The sequence below is a fragment of the Anomaloglossus baeobatrachus genome, chromosome 6, assembly GCF_048569485.1.
Source record: "Anomaloglossus baeobatrachus isolate aAnoBae1 chromosome 6, aAnoBae1.hap1, whole genome shotgun sequence".
Lineage (NCBI taxonomy): Eukaryota > Metazoa > Chordata > Amphibia > Anura > Aromobatidae > Anomaloglossus > Anomaloglossus baeobatrachus.
In genome coordinates this window covers 517,757,546-517,773,450 of record NC_134358.1, presented here as the reverse complement: position 1 = coordinate 517,773,450, position 15,905 = coordinate 517,757,546, and the positions used below count along the sequence as shown (strand labels likewise).

Below are 15,905 nucleotides of genomic sequence, written 5' to 3'. Positions count from 1 at the left end.
TACAAACATGTATCCAGCTGGAAATCTCTTCAATGACATCGATAATTATTTCTGTAATTAAAATTAGAGCCAATTATCTACAAGAGCAGCCTCCATTACATTGCTAATCTACTTGGAAACATTCAATTACTGTATGCCTAACGTGGATGTAATAGACACGGTTATGGATCATAAAAGCTTTCGATGCTCAAAAACTCAGATTATCACAACTTGAGGACGGAGAGAAAAATATTCCCAGAGAGACGGCCGCTATTTAGATTTTTCTCTGGGATAAAATATCTCCACGACAATTAAATAGTTAATCAATTAATTAATCGCCTCGAATTCTGGTCTGAGCAATGAAATGGAGGAAGATCATGAGATTGACAGGGAACAATGTAAAGATGGTCAACGCTAAAGTATGTGTAGAATTGCCAACCATTAAGATGCGGTCACGTGGCCTTCATCTGCTCATAATCCAAGGAGTCTTAGTTTTACAATCATACATCAAGGAATAGTTGATGCAATCCATAAAACATCTGACTCATTGAAAGTTGAGATTTGCCAAGTCTTACAGACTTTTGGAAATGTGAATTAAATGCAATCCGTGTAGAAGCGGCTTTCATAAAGAAAACATCTCAGCAGATTTCGGCTCATCTCTGATATATCCCTTCACAATAACCTTTTTTTTAGGACATAGCAACTCTTTTACATAGAGCTAGCTCATCATCTCGCCCATACGTTTACCTTCCTCTGGGTGCAAAATCTAAACTTGCATATTCTCTCCATTTTGGAAAGACTTCTTTGGAAAGTTTATATTGGGCTTCAATTGTTTCAGCAAAAAAAAAAAAAAAAAACACAATATAAATGATTAACTGGAGGAGAGAATGTGTGATAAAGACTGACAATGATGAAGCTGTAAGCAGAGTTCTGAAAAGGAACCGGACAGTTTGATTCATGCTGCCCGATCAATGAGCACCATGTATCAGACAGTGGTCATGTGATTTCAGCCATATAAAAGATGCGGTGTTTTTAGAGAAAAACAAGGAGACGGGTCGCATGGGAGACTATTCAGACAGGCGGATCACAGGCAGCTCCTCCCCAACAACTTCCCTGGAGTGACAGGTCTCACCCTATACACACACAGGGAGAAACAGTTATAGGGGCCTGAGTGTCCAACTAGTCTCCCGTGCGGCTTTTAATGCATATATGTTTAAGAGGAAAATATACATGGCTGAAATCATACAGGCACAGTCAGATACATGCCGCCTGTGGGTCGGGCAGCATCTATCAAGCTGTCATGTTCCCTTTAAGAGCATTTCTTTGTTTTTTTGCGTTTTTATATTTCACCTCCGGAGTGTTAATACTCATGTCTGTTATGAAATAGTACAAAATGCATACAGCTGCACACTAAAATGCCATCAATATATAAGGGAACTCTGGTATTGCATTACTGCTATATGAAAATATGCTATATATCTTTCTGACTGAGCACTCCGCCCTATAAACCAGGCTGTGTTCATGATCCTTATACCAGGAGTCCTAGCTGCCCAGACATGGATGTTAGTCTAGATAGTGGCATTTCAAGTTAGATTTTTAGCCTAGCTGCCCAGGTACGGATGTTTTTAACCTAGATAGTGGCATTTTAGTTAGGTCCCCGGATTATTGAGATTTACCTTGCCATTGGTTTCTGGACTTACATGCATTGTCAATTCATAAACTAAAAATCTAATTTTTTCATATAGCAGTAATGCAGTACCAGAGTTCCCTTATACATTGATGGCATTTTAGTGTGCAGCTGTATGCATTTTGTATTTGCTATGTTTTCTCAGCTGGCACCTATTCACATTTGTAGGATGTGCGGGTCAGTTTTTTTGAAATATTAGTTATAAAATAAGACACAGCCACCGTCTTATGCTCTTCAGTCAGTCCCACTGAGCCATCTTGTGACCGCAGCTCTCGACTAACCAAAATTAACTGCGAAAACGTCAAACTCTTTTTGTAAGTCTATGAGAACCTAGTTTTGCTCTCATAAACTTGCATTGAAAGGTGCCTTTGGTCAACCCAGCAAACACTGGATCGATTTTGCTCATCGTAACTAGCAGAAGACAACCGGAGAGGCGCTGAGCAGTGCAGAAGACGGAGAGCAGTAAGTATTTTATTACATGCAGGAAACATACATTACTGATACCGCTCTAGGGGTGAAAGAAGAAAAAACACCGGAGTTTTGCTTTACGCCACCAATACACATCAGACTGTTAGCTGCATCAGCCAATATCAACGGGTTAGGCCATCATTCTAATGTGTAAGGAGGCGCCGGGCAACTGATTGTTGGGGGCATTTCTTATTTTGGGCTGATCTTTGCTTGGTTCTCCCAGAGATAAGCTCCTGGCAGAGATATTTGGCAATGAGTTGATCAGAGAACACAGGAACACTCAGACGAACGAGCCCTCAGACGAGCGAGCCCTCAGACGAGCGAGCCCTCAGACGAGCGAGCCCTCAGACGAGCGAGCCCTCATGTGTGTATGAGAGATGGCTGGGACTGCTGCCAACAACAAGACAGGACTAAGTATTGTTCATCCCACAGACATTCAACGGGTACGGCCTTTATTTCAATTCCCATTATTTGCACATCCCCATAGTTAATGCTGTGAATACAGACACAGCCACATTACACAACCAAAAACGGATTCATATAGTTCAACACACCACAACAACCACGTCACCGGCCATCGTACCTTTTTTCAGTTGTATGTATAGCTTCTTTCCTTTTTTGGTATTATACCCGGTGGTTGGAGGAGAACTGACACCTCGCTGGGGAGATGGCGTTAGGCCGGTTGGTGGTTTTCCTGCTGAATTGATATTATGAGGTAGATGTGAATAAGAGTCCATAGGCTCTGTCTGGCTCACTTGGCGGGGGACTCTCGGTAGTGTCTGCTCGGGGCCGGGGCTGTGGAAATTCCTGTTCTCCATGTACTGGTCAGGGATATGTTGGTTGGAGTAGTAGCTGTTCTCACTTTGGGACAGTTGTTCATACGGTTCTTTGTTGGCTGCTGGCACCACATGAAACCAGATCATGGGAGAGCGCATGGCTTGCCGGAACATATGCTGAGCTCTGGATAAATGAGATAAGATTAGCAAATCACGGTTAGTAAACTAGAAATTGTTATGAACATAATTATGCTTTCTAATTATGCAAAATGGGCTGCCTTGTGCCACTACAGAGATGGAAAATTATTCACGGAAAGAAAAAAAAAAAAAAAAACAGATTAAATAAGACTTTACAATCGCTTGTTAGATTGTCACTTGGTTCCAATTAATTAGCATTTGTAGGTTGTATAGAAACAGTTAAGAAGACTAGGATAAACAGCGATGCAAGAAATCTGGATAAATGTGTCGCTTGATTAGCCTGCGTCTGAGCCGATAATACAGAAGTATTACCAGCCCATAACTACGTGAGGCAGGGAAAGCCCAAACCGGGTTCTTCAGGGCTTCCTCAGAGAGAAGCAGGAGGAAAAACGGTCACTTTCACAGAAGGGATGGCATAATAATTCCAGCGTGCTTACAGGTGATAGTCAGGAGGGCACACAAAGCATGCCAAAGAATTGCCAAACACTTCACCAGCCCCTAAATAAATCTTATTGGAAGAATGAGAGTTGAGACTTTTTAACAGTGTGGAAATCACTGGCCCAAATGTAACGCACATGACATCAACATTAACTGAAGCAACAAGGATTGGCTGCCAATTAGGGGCGTAATGATCGCGGTTGAAGAGGTCGGAACTAGGCCCAAGAGTGGAGGTGGCCCACTGACCCCAGCGCCTAATTCAGCTGCATGTGCGTCTAAGGATGACCATTCCAATGAAATGCATTGCGGCACAGAGACACATTGGGCCCCTGTGCCGCAATACATGCTGCCAGCCTATCAAAGGCCGGTAACTGATAGCGGTGTGCCAGGCATTGGCATTGCATATCTTATGATATCCTGGCCGCCATAGCAAGCAAGACAATGTCAGCTGACAGCCACTGCACTGGTGGCTACAGAGGAGGATGCCAAGGGATTTGGGACAGCGAGTAGAATATGCATCAGAGGCAGAACGGGAAAGGGGCCAAAAATTGAGATTTTATAATATATATATATATATATATATATATATATATATATATATTACACACACATACACATATCTCAGGAGGGAGTACATATTTACCAGTATGGTGCACAAAATGGGGGACACATACCAGGATAGGGGACATACATAGCTGGAATGGGCCCAGAATGGGGGCATATATACCAGGATGGGGACCTGGAAGGGGCCCAGGATGGTGTTACATTACATAATAAAGGGGGAGGGGGGAGCGACGCCTATGCCTTCTTAGTATTTAGAACACTACAAGGCCCATACATCTGACCAACATGCAGGGGGGAGAAAGGTCCAAATTTTGCAACGGTGCAGATCTGACTATTTTCGGCACTGCTGATGATTAACACCTATTACGGTAGCTGAAATACAGAAACCCCCCTCTAGACTAATTATATGTCCATGTAGCGCTTTCAAAGACAAGACCAGCAATAGCTTTACACATCCAGTCTGATCTTCCATTACTGAGAAATCAAGAATTTGGATGATATGCAATAGAGGCTTAAGATCTACAGTAGATCTGAAGCCTGTGTCACTCCAGCTCTATTTCCCACACAGCTTTCCTTTAAGTTAAACAACAAGCAGCCTGAGGTCTAGCAGCAGCATTTTCCCCTTTGGCTATAGAAAAATGTATGGTCACTTTAGGGTGTAAAATAAGGTTCTATTAGATACAAAAGTATTTATTGTACGTATTATAACAAGCCTGACTAATGAAAGACAAATTGCTTTAAATAATAAAATACTAAACTTTCATGGGGGCTTGAATGCAGTTCAGAGGCAGAAAGACACTTTCTAGAATAAGAGTTAATTGAAAGATATATATCTATTGGTCAATTCCTATAGACGGATAATTAAGGAGCAAATCAGGACAGAGGGATTTGGATAAAAAGTATCCTTGTTCATTACGATGCAACAATACACTTCCCTGGGAACCTAAAGCCATTACGACTCGTCTTACAATAGCCATATCGACATGCCAACATCTTGCCCAGCTTCAAGCGATGCCTATTCCTATTCAAATTGTCTCTCCAGGGAGGAAGGAGACAAACTCTAGCGCCACCTATTGGAAGTAGCAATCTTACAAGTCAAAAGTGGCTTTTTAACAAGCCTTTTCATATGACTTCGGATTTATACCAGATCAGAACCCCAATTTGTAGACACAGTGTTTCGGGCTGATTGCCCCTCATCAGTGCAAAGTATGGGATCTGATCTGGCTTATGATAAGCTATAGTGGGGACCTATTCCTAGACACACCGTGCTCCTGAGGAACAATTACAGAATATACATCCGGCAACATGGAAACAAAATTTTATGATATGTGAAACTTTATTTTCCATCATTCCATTTCTGTGTCTACCCATCAAGACAAAATGAGCCTTGACCTCGATTCAGTCACTGAATGTTTCCAGGTTGCTCTGATCCCAAGTAGAAACCCAATCCTGATTATGCTGATTTGAGATGAAAGCAGATACTTCTAATAGGGAGTATTTTTCAGTTTTCATTGATGTTTTTCCTGGTGGATAAACTTGCTACAGTATCAACTTCTCTTCAAATCACGCCTATGAGTAATGCACTTTTTTCGGTTCTCTAACTTTCAGGCCAGGCTGGAAGATGGCTGTATATTTTAGCAAAAACATCTAACACCCAACTGACAGCCTATACACTGGAGAACGCCTAAAATGTCTGCAAGCCAGAGGCATCGCAGCCACAGCCTGTGATTCCCAGAATCTAGAGCTAAAATATTAACTAACATGTTAAATACATCAAAAGGAGCAGCAAAGTTTGGGAGGGAACTATTTCAGAAAAGCTAGAACAAGAGGTCATGTCTTGAATCTGAAAAGTAAATCACCAGTAAGGCTTACAGATAGGACGGAGGACGGAGGGCGGATGAAACTTTTCTTTTTTTATTAATAGAAGTTGAAATTCTAAAAGATAAGAGTTAGGAAAGCTTTTATCGTAAAGATGAGAAAACTAAAATATGGGGAATGACCACCCGCTTGAAAGACCATATTTTTAAATTAAGATTCCTATTCGGGTCAGAACACATGACCCCCAGACTCTCCCCTAACAGAGCGAATGATAAAATGTATTGGTCATTTACCATTCTGTAACTGTATAAGAGAGGGATGGGAGAACTGTAACATGCACATCGCAAGAACATGGACATTTTGTGGACTGTCAGAAGAACACACTTCTATACCTGAATACTTCTATTCCACTACTTTAACATTGTTGGCCTATCGTTAGGAGAGGTCATCAATGTCTGATCGGCCGGGGTCAGACATTCTACATCCCCATCGACCATTTTCTGTGCCGGTGGTGGCCGGAAATGCTCCGTTCCGGAGCTGCCCCGTTAACAGAGAGTGGATGCAGCCCGGTACTGCACATCCACCTCCTATTGATTTGAATATGGAATGTGCAGTACCCAGCCACGGCCACTATCAGAAGACGAGGAAGCTCCAGAACTGATAATCTCCGGCCACCAGCACAGAAAACAGCTGATCGGGGGGGGGGTGGGGGGGGGACAGGGTGGTGGACCCTGGCAGATGAGACATTGATGACCTATCCTAAGGACAGGCCATCAATGTTAAAGTAGTGGACAACCTCTTTATGCCAATGCTGAAATTCTGTATCAGAAAAACAGCTCTATTTCCACTATAAAAAACTTTGAAGAAATTATTAGGTACAGAATCGTGGAGCTTCTTAATTATTCATAAGCCTGAATATTCACATTGAGCTGTGTTTAAGAATTGAAAGATTTAGATTTTTTTCTTCTAATTTCATCACATTTAACAACAAAATTAGTGAAGCATGTGGAGCCATTTTTTTGGCTGTAAACGATGTATACCATGATGAAACCCAATGGACCATTACAAGTCAATGTGAAAGATCATAAGAGTGAACAAAAAGTCAGAAAAGTCTTGGACGTTTCTTTTTATTATGGAACATGACATACAATCAAGCATGGGTTGTCAGATTTGCATAAAGGGGCTAAGTCCTACATGCAGATTAGACAGCCGACGGCTGAGGGATGGTTCATCTGATGATAGTAAGCTCTCCTGAGTACCCTATACAGTGGAATCTCCAGCTTGGTGGAGCACTCCTGAGATCTCCATGAGAAAGCCACAGCCAAGCTTCTCTGTCAGTGGCTTTTCTCCTTCAGAAGAAAATAAATTGCCCATTGGTAATCTGAAGTGACGGATCCTTCTCTTCACCAATATCATCTGTTGAGGAAGAGTCGGGAGGTATTCATACTCAAGCCTCTTGGCCGATCTCGCTGGGTTCAGACGAGTTTGGTCTAAGGTGTAGTTGTTCTTCTCAGATGCAGGAGTAATCGGCTGGTAGTGTGCACTTGTCCCTTTACAAGGCACCAATTGAGTGGATTTCCCCACAAGTATTTGTAGATGTGACGTCATGCACCATACTGCCTCATCTATACACAGAAATCAGCAGAGCAGGACTAGCCCTGAAAAAAGTCCTGATCTCCATGCAGGTATTTGCTGAAATCTACTTTGTAAATGTGATTTGTGGTTTCTACATAAGGGATATTGATCTTAAAGGGAACCTGTCACCAGTTTTTTCACTATGAAACCAAAAGTCTCACCTTCTGCAGCTCCTGGGCTGCATTCTATGAAGGTGCACCTTGTGCCCTGACTCCCCTTGCAGACCTCAAATAAAACTTTATAAAACCAGACCGTTAGGTATGCTAATGACCTGTGGGGCTCAGATGGGCGTGCTCATTTTCATCTCCTGTCCCTCCTTGCGGCATTCTTCGCCATCCCCCTTTCATGATTGATGTGATGATGCCGCTCGGTCAAATCTTGCGTCTGTGCAGTCATTCATCTGGCTCAAGCAGGCTCAGTTCGCCCTCGTGCGAGCCGGAGGAATGACTGCACAGACGCAAGATTATGGTTGGGTACGAGGATGACGCAGGGGACGTAATGCACATTGCAGACCATAATCTTGCGTATGCACAAACACCGCAGCGGCTCGCGCGAGGGCTAACTGTGCGAGCCGGGGGAATGACTGCACAGACGCGAGATTTGGCCGAGCAGCGTGCAGGATGACGGCGGCATCATCACGTCAATAATAATAATAATATTTATTCATTTATATAGTGCTATTAATTCCACAGCGCTTTACATACATTGGCAACACAGTCCCCTTTGGGGCTCACAATCTAGGTTCCCTATCAGTATGTTTTTAGAGTGTGGGGAAAAAAAAAAAAAAACAGAGTACCTGGAGGAAACCCTTGCAAACACGGGGAGAACATACAAACTCCTTGCAGATGGTGTCCTTATTGGTACTAGAACCCAGGACCCCAGCGCTGCAAGACTGCAGTGCTAACCACTGAGCCACTGTGCCACCCATCATGAAAGGAGGATGGAGAAGAATGCCACAAGGAGGGACAGGAGACGAAAAGAAGCCCGCCCATCTGAGCCTCAAAGGTCATTAGTATACCTAATTGTCAGGTTTTCTAAAGTTATATTCGGGGTCTGCAAGGGGAGTCAGGACACAAGGTGCACCTTCATAGAAAGCAGCCTAGGAGCTGCAGAAGGTGACACTTTTGGTTTCATAGTGAAAAAACTGGTGACAGGTTCCCTTTAAGATGCAGAACAAAATTTCTTGACCACAAGTGTTGACTCATTTGCACAACTTTGAAAATATATTTTGAAACGAAGAACATGGAATATTCCACATGCAATTTATAGTTTTGGATAATTTGTGCAAAAGGAAGAGGTTTTTATTATGTGGATTCCAGTTGGTGCAGAACTACCACTAGATCCCAACAAACTGGAAAACTGGGGGAATGGGTGGGAAAACAAATCTGTAAATTCATCCTTCTATAATTCACATAGACCTGTTTATAGAGTTGAAGGATTGGAGGATTTCCTTTTTTCTGTTTGCCGATTTTACAAGAAGCACTTACTGTTCAAATCTTCTGTTGCGAAGATCACCATTGTTAATCCTGACGATACAATCATTTTCGTGAAACAGATTCTCCCGTTCAGCTTTGCCTCCTTTCTCCAGCCGTTTTACTAATAATCCAAGGGTTCTGCAACATAAAGATTGCAAATGATTACAATGTGCAAGATTTCTGCTGGCAAATAATGACCTGTGTCAATAGCAATACTCACACAATACACAAGTAGGGCAAAAATGTATAGAGGGACAAAGTGGGTGAAAATAAAAACCGTTCAGCATTTACCAATGGTTCCCTACATCCGTAAGTTTAAAAGAACCTTTATACGATTATCAAAGAATCAGTGAATGGTTGTTTCTAAGCAGATCTGTGGCAGATTTCCCCATACAAACTGTATATATTCTTAAAATGGACCTGATGATACTGATCTACTTATTTTGAGTGAAAAAAAACAACACATTAGAATAACTGTATACTGTTGATATTGAAACCAGCATTTTTTAGGTTAAGTTACAGAGTTTGAGAGCTCAAAGTGGATACAGACTCCGGCCACCCAAGAGCGACAGCCGCAGCTTGTATTCAGCAGTATCTGATCTCAGCAGCAGCAGGAAGGAAAGACACTGAGGAGCTGGACAATTCATTCAAAGATTCATAAGGATTATATGGCCAATCCTGACAGATTATCAATGTAAGTACACCAGCCTCATCAGGTCTAAGATCTAGTTAATGTTTTCCATTCGTATTGTGTAATCTGGTGATGGATCCGCTGTAAGGGTATGTGCCCACGATCAGGATTCACTGTGTCCTTGACGCAGCGGGTCCTGACCTGCGGGGCTGCGAGTCTCCGCCAAAGGAGAACGCAGGAGACCGCAGCTGCTAGTACCCACAATCAGGGTTCAGTCTCTCCCTTGTGTTCTCCATATGGAGGACGCATGCAAATCCGTAGAAAATAACTGACATGCTGTGGCTTAGAAATCTGCACGCAGTCAGTGTTTGTTGCGGAAAAAACAAGCACAGTGGGCACGGGATTTCTAGAAATCCATCCGCTGTGCTTGTACTGTACAATGCAGCATTTTGGATGCAGCGAAAACACACTACATCCAAAACGCTGAAAACACTGATCGTGGGCACTAACCCTAAGGGGTACTTTTGCACATTGCGATATCGCTACTGCGATATCGTTGGGGTCAAATCAAAAGTGACGTACATGCGGCGCCGGTAACGACGTTGCAACGTGTAAAGTCTAGGAGAGAAGATGAACGAGCGTGAAACAGTCAAAAATCGGTGATCTGTGTCACGTCGTTCATTTTCATAATGTCGGTGCGTCCGCAGGTACGATGTGGTTTGTCGTTCCTGCAGCTCCACACATCGCTGTGTGTGAAGCCGCAGGACCGACAAACATCTCCATACCTGCGCCCGCCGTCTACCGGCAATGCGGAAAAGAGAAGGTGGGCGGGATGTTTACATCCCGCTCATCTCCGCCCCTCCACTTCTATTGGCCGGCCAATTAGTGACGTCGCTGTGACGCCGAACGCACCGCCTCCTTGAAGGAGGGATTCTTTGACAGTGACAGCGACGTCGCCGACCAGGTAAGTGCGTGTGAAGCTGCCGTAGCAATAATGTTCGCTACGGCAGCTATCACAAGATATCGCATGTGCGACGGGGGCGGGTACTATCGCGCTCGGCATCGCTATCATCGGCTAGCGATGTCGCAGCGTGCATAGTACCCCTAAGAGTTATACTACAAGAATCTGATGTTCATTGCTTTTGTCTTAAGCTCTCACAATGGCTACCAGAAATGTCCCTACCCAGAATTTACATTTCAATCAAAAGGATTGGGAAAATGTTTACAGCACCACGACTGATGAAGATATGTTATAAAAAAATAAAATCAAGATTTGACAGCACAGACAGACCAGTTGACAGGTCTGTCTGTAGTGTACTCTTGATTTTAATAGGTTTTAAACCGATTCAATAAAATGTGTGATTTTTATTTGTGGATTATGGGTACAAATCTTTTTTACCCTATCCATGGATCCAGGAACCGGCCCGTAGTTATGAGCACCACAGCTGCATTACACTGAGCAATTGGTCAGAGCTGTCTGACCTTCACTTGTTGAAAATTTGCTTATTTACAAAGACGTCCAGCCATCTCAAAGAAATGAGGGATAGATAAAGGCTGCCTGAACCAGTCACCAGCCAATCTTTGTGATTCTTTTGGGTGCGGTGGAATCTGACGTAGAGTTATGTCCTGAGAAGAAGTGGAGGCACTATGTGAATTGACTTTAATTTGGAAAGGTGATAAGCTGTCCTAAAAAGATGTATTTTTAGGGAGCATGTGAAGCTGTGTAAGTTGTGGTTCATCTTAGTTTATTCAGAAAGAGCATTCTAAAGTATTGGTGCAGCTCAGGAGAAGTCTTGGAGCTGGAAGTGGAAGGTTCGGATTAGTGTGGATTTTCGTCGAAAGTCATTTGCAGAGCATAGAGAATGATCACAGCTGACCAAGACCACCTCTATTCACCATAACCTTTGCACATGCTCAATAGAGACTTCAATACAGAAAATATGGCCCGGGGTTTGAGCAATGTTGCTTTGTATACGTGTTTACTGCCTAAATAAAAATAAGATGAGTCTAAAACAAAACACGAATTGGCCAGGGTTAAAATGTTAAGACTTCTAAGTTTTATAATACAAATTGTGGTATGAAAAAAACTTTTATATTAAATATATATATATATATATATATATATATATATACACACATATACACACACACACACATACATATATATGTGTGTGTGTGTATATGTGTGTATATATATATATATATATATATATATATACACACACGTTTGTTTTACAATGTATATTTAACATAAAAACCTCTATAGGTGTTTTTCTGATAATAGCTTTCCTTTAAGCAAACTTAAAAAATAATTTTAATAAAATATAGAAAACCTTTAAACTACTAACATAATTGATGTAAAAAAAAAAAAAAAAAAAAGTCTACAAGATATCTCTACAAAACAAGAATTTACTGTCCAGCTACCGATATTATCTTTCACCAGAAGCCTACATTCTAGATGGATATAAATTAGAGGGACATAAATAACCTCCTAAATTAAATATTTCTAGTTAGCCGCTGGGGGACAGTCATTGATTCCAGCGTGAGAGGGGAGCGACTTGAAATTCAGGGTCTTTTTGAGTCCATGGAAGAAATTCTATATTGAGAGAAATTGCTAAATATAGCCCCATGGTGCACTTGTAATAGTTATTAGAAAATAAAGCAATGGAAAAGTATTGTTAGAATATGTTCGCAGCGCTAATAAAATTCTTCCTGTAATATCCATCAGCAGCAGCTCACGAGCGATGAACATTTAATCTCCAGGTAACCACGGAGTGAAATACACAGAGGCGCACTTACCCCTTTCTTTTGTTTAGTATCTGACTAATTGACACGGTAAATGAGTGGTTAAATGGCATTAGTGTTGCAGAACTTAAGAAAATATTAGCCTTGAGCGCTCACTAAACTGCTAATGTTTTACACTACGGCCCGTCAACTAGGACTGTAAAAAGGCCATCCGCGGTATGGTGCCCCCCGAACATACTCTATTCAAAATATGACCAAAAAAGGAACTTAGCCCCAGGTAAAATTGTAATATTTGACTTAGGCAGGCCATACACATTAGGGTGGCCAAATGACTGTTCTCAGCCAACAGATGTCTCCACGAGTCGTAAACTCGGCCAACAGGTCGCTATGAAGTGGACTCCTTTGCAAAAATATTAGAAGGATACCTTATTCCAAGCTCATTACAAAAGTGTATTGGTCCAACATGCAATGTTTTGGCTACAACATTAGCCTTTCTCAAGCAAGCTTGAGGATGTTGTAACCAGATCATCACATGTTAGATTATTACACGTGTTTCCAATGTGGTAGGGGTACTGCTGCTCATGCGGTGTGCTAGAATTATCCCCCGTGAGGCGTGCACCCTGTTTGATGCCTCAAAAGCCAGGACTTGGAGTGCCGTCAAACTGCAGAGTTTTAGTAGAGTTGACTATCAGCGACTTATCTCCACACAACGGGATGTTGGAGAGGATGTCAATCAGGCATGTCTGATTTTGGACTGCCAATTGCTTTGTTCTCTGGAATAGAGGCCGCTGCCAGAGTGATCTGTTGGCAGCTTATTCATAGAACATACAGCAGCACTTAGAGCTCTTCACTATGTGTGAGAGGCGGCCATGATGTTGTCATCCGGATGATTGGCCGGAGCATTGCTCAGCTGACTACGATCTAATCTGACTTGGGGTCTGGTAGATTAAGCTGCCATTAAACGTCTAAAGGTACCGTCACACTAAACAACTTACCAGCGATCCCAACAACGATACAACCTGATAGGGATCGCTGGTAAGTTGCTAGGAGGTTGCTGGTGAGAGGTCACACAGTCAGACGCTCCAGCGATCCCACCAGCAACCTGACCTGGCAGGGATCGCTGGAGCATCGCTACACGGGTTGCTGGTGAGCTGTCACCAGCAACCAGTGACCAGCCCCCAGCGACGCACTGAAGCGATGCTGCGCTTGGTAACGAAGGTAAATATCGGGTAACCAAGGACAGGGCTTCTTGATTACTCGATGTTTACCGTGGTTACCAGTGTCCGCAGAAGCCGGCTCCTGCTGCCTGCACATTTAGTTGTTGCTGTCTCGCTGTCACACACAGCGATCTGTGCTTCACAGCGGGAGAGCAACAACTAAAAAATGGTCCAGGCCATTCAGCAACAACCAACGACCTCACAGCAGGGGCCAGGTTGTTGCTTGATGTCACACACAGCGACATCACTAGCAACATCGCTGCTACGTCACAAAAGTTGTCCATCAGCAGCGATGTTGCTAGCGATGTTGCTTAGTGTGACGGGGCCTTAAGACCACTGGTGGATACAGAAAAGGGCCCCTGTACAAGAACAATATATGGGCCCTTTGCAGCTCAAGAGCTCTTCAAAGTGCACAATTTCACCTGCTTCGGAGGTAAGGGGGCCACTCAACGTCTTGTGCCCCTGGATGCACCAATGATATGTCCGCCCCCGTCTAGGTCTAGAACAACGGCTTAAAAATTCTAATGCAAATAATCACTTTAAGGAAACATGTCACCTGTTTGGATAAATGTAGAGAAAGAATGTGAGGAACACAGCACAACTAGATGTTACAGGCAAACAGAACAGAGATAAGAAAAAAGTCCACAGAAAACTAAAAAGACACTAAAAACTGTTAAATATACAGTGATACCTCAGAACAGTATTTCCTAAGTGTGAATACCATTATGGCCCTTTAAAAACGGCAATAAAAGAGCGCAAACTACTAACAATATGAAAACCTACAAGAGGGAAACCTTAGGTATATTCAATGAGAAATAAAAATAAATACCCACAGGCGCCCGACATTGCCTTTTGTGTATGAAGAATAAAACATATTGGCAAGTTCCTGCCTCCCTCCCCATGCAGTAATGAGTAGTTCGGGTTTCCTTTATTCCCAGCCGAGACCTGATAATCTCATGCAGGTGTCTGTGGTTATTGCTCTGATAGAAGCCGCGCTGCACAATCAATACCAGGAATAGAGTGAAAACGAACGCGGATATCTAATATACCATGGGCCTTTTCGGGATTTTCTCCAAGACGGGATGAGAATAAACTGCAGCCACCAGGAGGACCTGGGGAAGGCAGCTTACCGGCACAGGGTGCCCCGGCCACAGGAGGCACTACTAACCGAAGTCACTAGAAATAGAGAGGTGATAGATTATAGGATCGGCTTCCAATGTGTGTTGCAAAAAACTCCAGCTTCACATCACATGAAGGGCTGATCGCCTCTCCTAAGTCGCAGTAAGTAGAGCAAATCCACACAGTCAGGAGAGCTTTCTTGTGTAATCCTTTGGAAATCACAAAGAGAACAAAAATCAATCAAAACTTAACAGAATGAGCATAAAAGAGATGAAACCTCGGGAGGCCCAAGAGCAATAGGGGAAAAAAAGAATAAAGAAAAGTTTCCAAATTCTGACAAGCAAAACATATACCTGACTGTTACAGTATCTACTTCCCTGACATCTAAATGATATTTTTCCCACATATTTCATAGCACTATGAGCTGGTCAATAGCTGTAAGCTGTCCTGTAGAACTATACCTCATAAATGAAGTGGGCTGCTCAATGTTATAGCAACCATCCTATATTGTGTTTTTCATTTCACAGCTGGAGTGGTGCCTTAAATCCAAGTCCCCTGTCTTATGCTTACCCTTCAAAGTTTTCACCTTTGCTGCTCCGGTCCCACGGCACCATCTTGTGCCCGTAACTTCTAACTGGTTGGAAGCCAGAAGTTTCATCCCAAGGTTTCAATGTAAATCTATGAGAGCCATAACGAGGCTTTCATAGACTTGTATTGAGTTGTGACCTCCAGCGCACTCCATGAAACCCTGAAGCTCCTGCCATGTCACAAGTCACCAGAGACCCATGGAGTGATGGTAAAAACGAATGAAAAAGCCAGAAGGTTAAGTGTAAGAACAGGGACACGGAGCTTAAATTTAGAGCATCACTCTAGCGCTAAAATAAAAAAAAAAAAATCCTGGAGAAGTGCTTTAAGAAAATTATAGATAATCACAATGAATCTAACAAAGTTGTCTAGTGAAAAGGAACTACTCACCAACTCAGATCAGTGGCAGTCTGACTTCTAAGGCTGCTTTCACACATCCGGTTTGTGCTGAGCGGCACAACCTGGCTCAAAAACCTATGCAACGGATGCGGCGAAAAAAACGGATCCGTTGCATAAGTTTTGCCATGCGGCCCGTCTGGTTTTTGACGGATGCAGCTTAATACTGAGCAT

The 15,905-nt window shown here is 42.8% G+C and overlaps 1 protein-coding gene across 1 annotated transcript in view; it reads right to left on the bottom strand.

The window, feature by feature from the left end:
* PARD3 (par-3 family cell polarity regulator) overlaps positions 1-15,905 on the bottom strand; it is an 807,488-nt gene that overhangs the window by 385,447 nt on the left and 406,136 nt on the right. Inside the window, 4 exon segments of the mRNA XM_075315482.1 lie at positions 637-697; positions 1,068-1,112; positions 2,698-3,094; positions 9,051-9,176. Coding sequence (XP_075171597.1) covers positions 637-697; positions 1,068-1,112; positions 2,698-3,094; positions 9,051-9,176 — 629 coding nt within the window.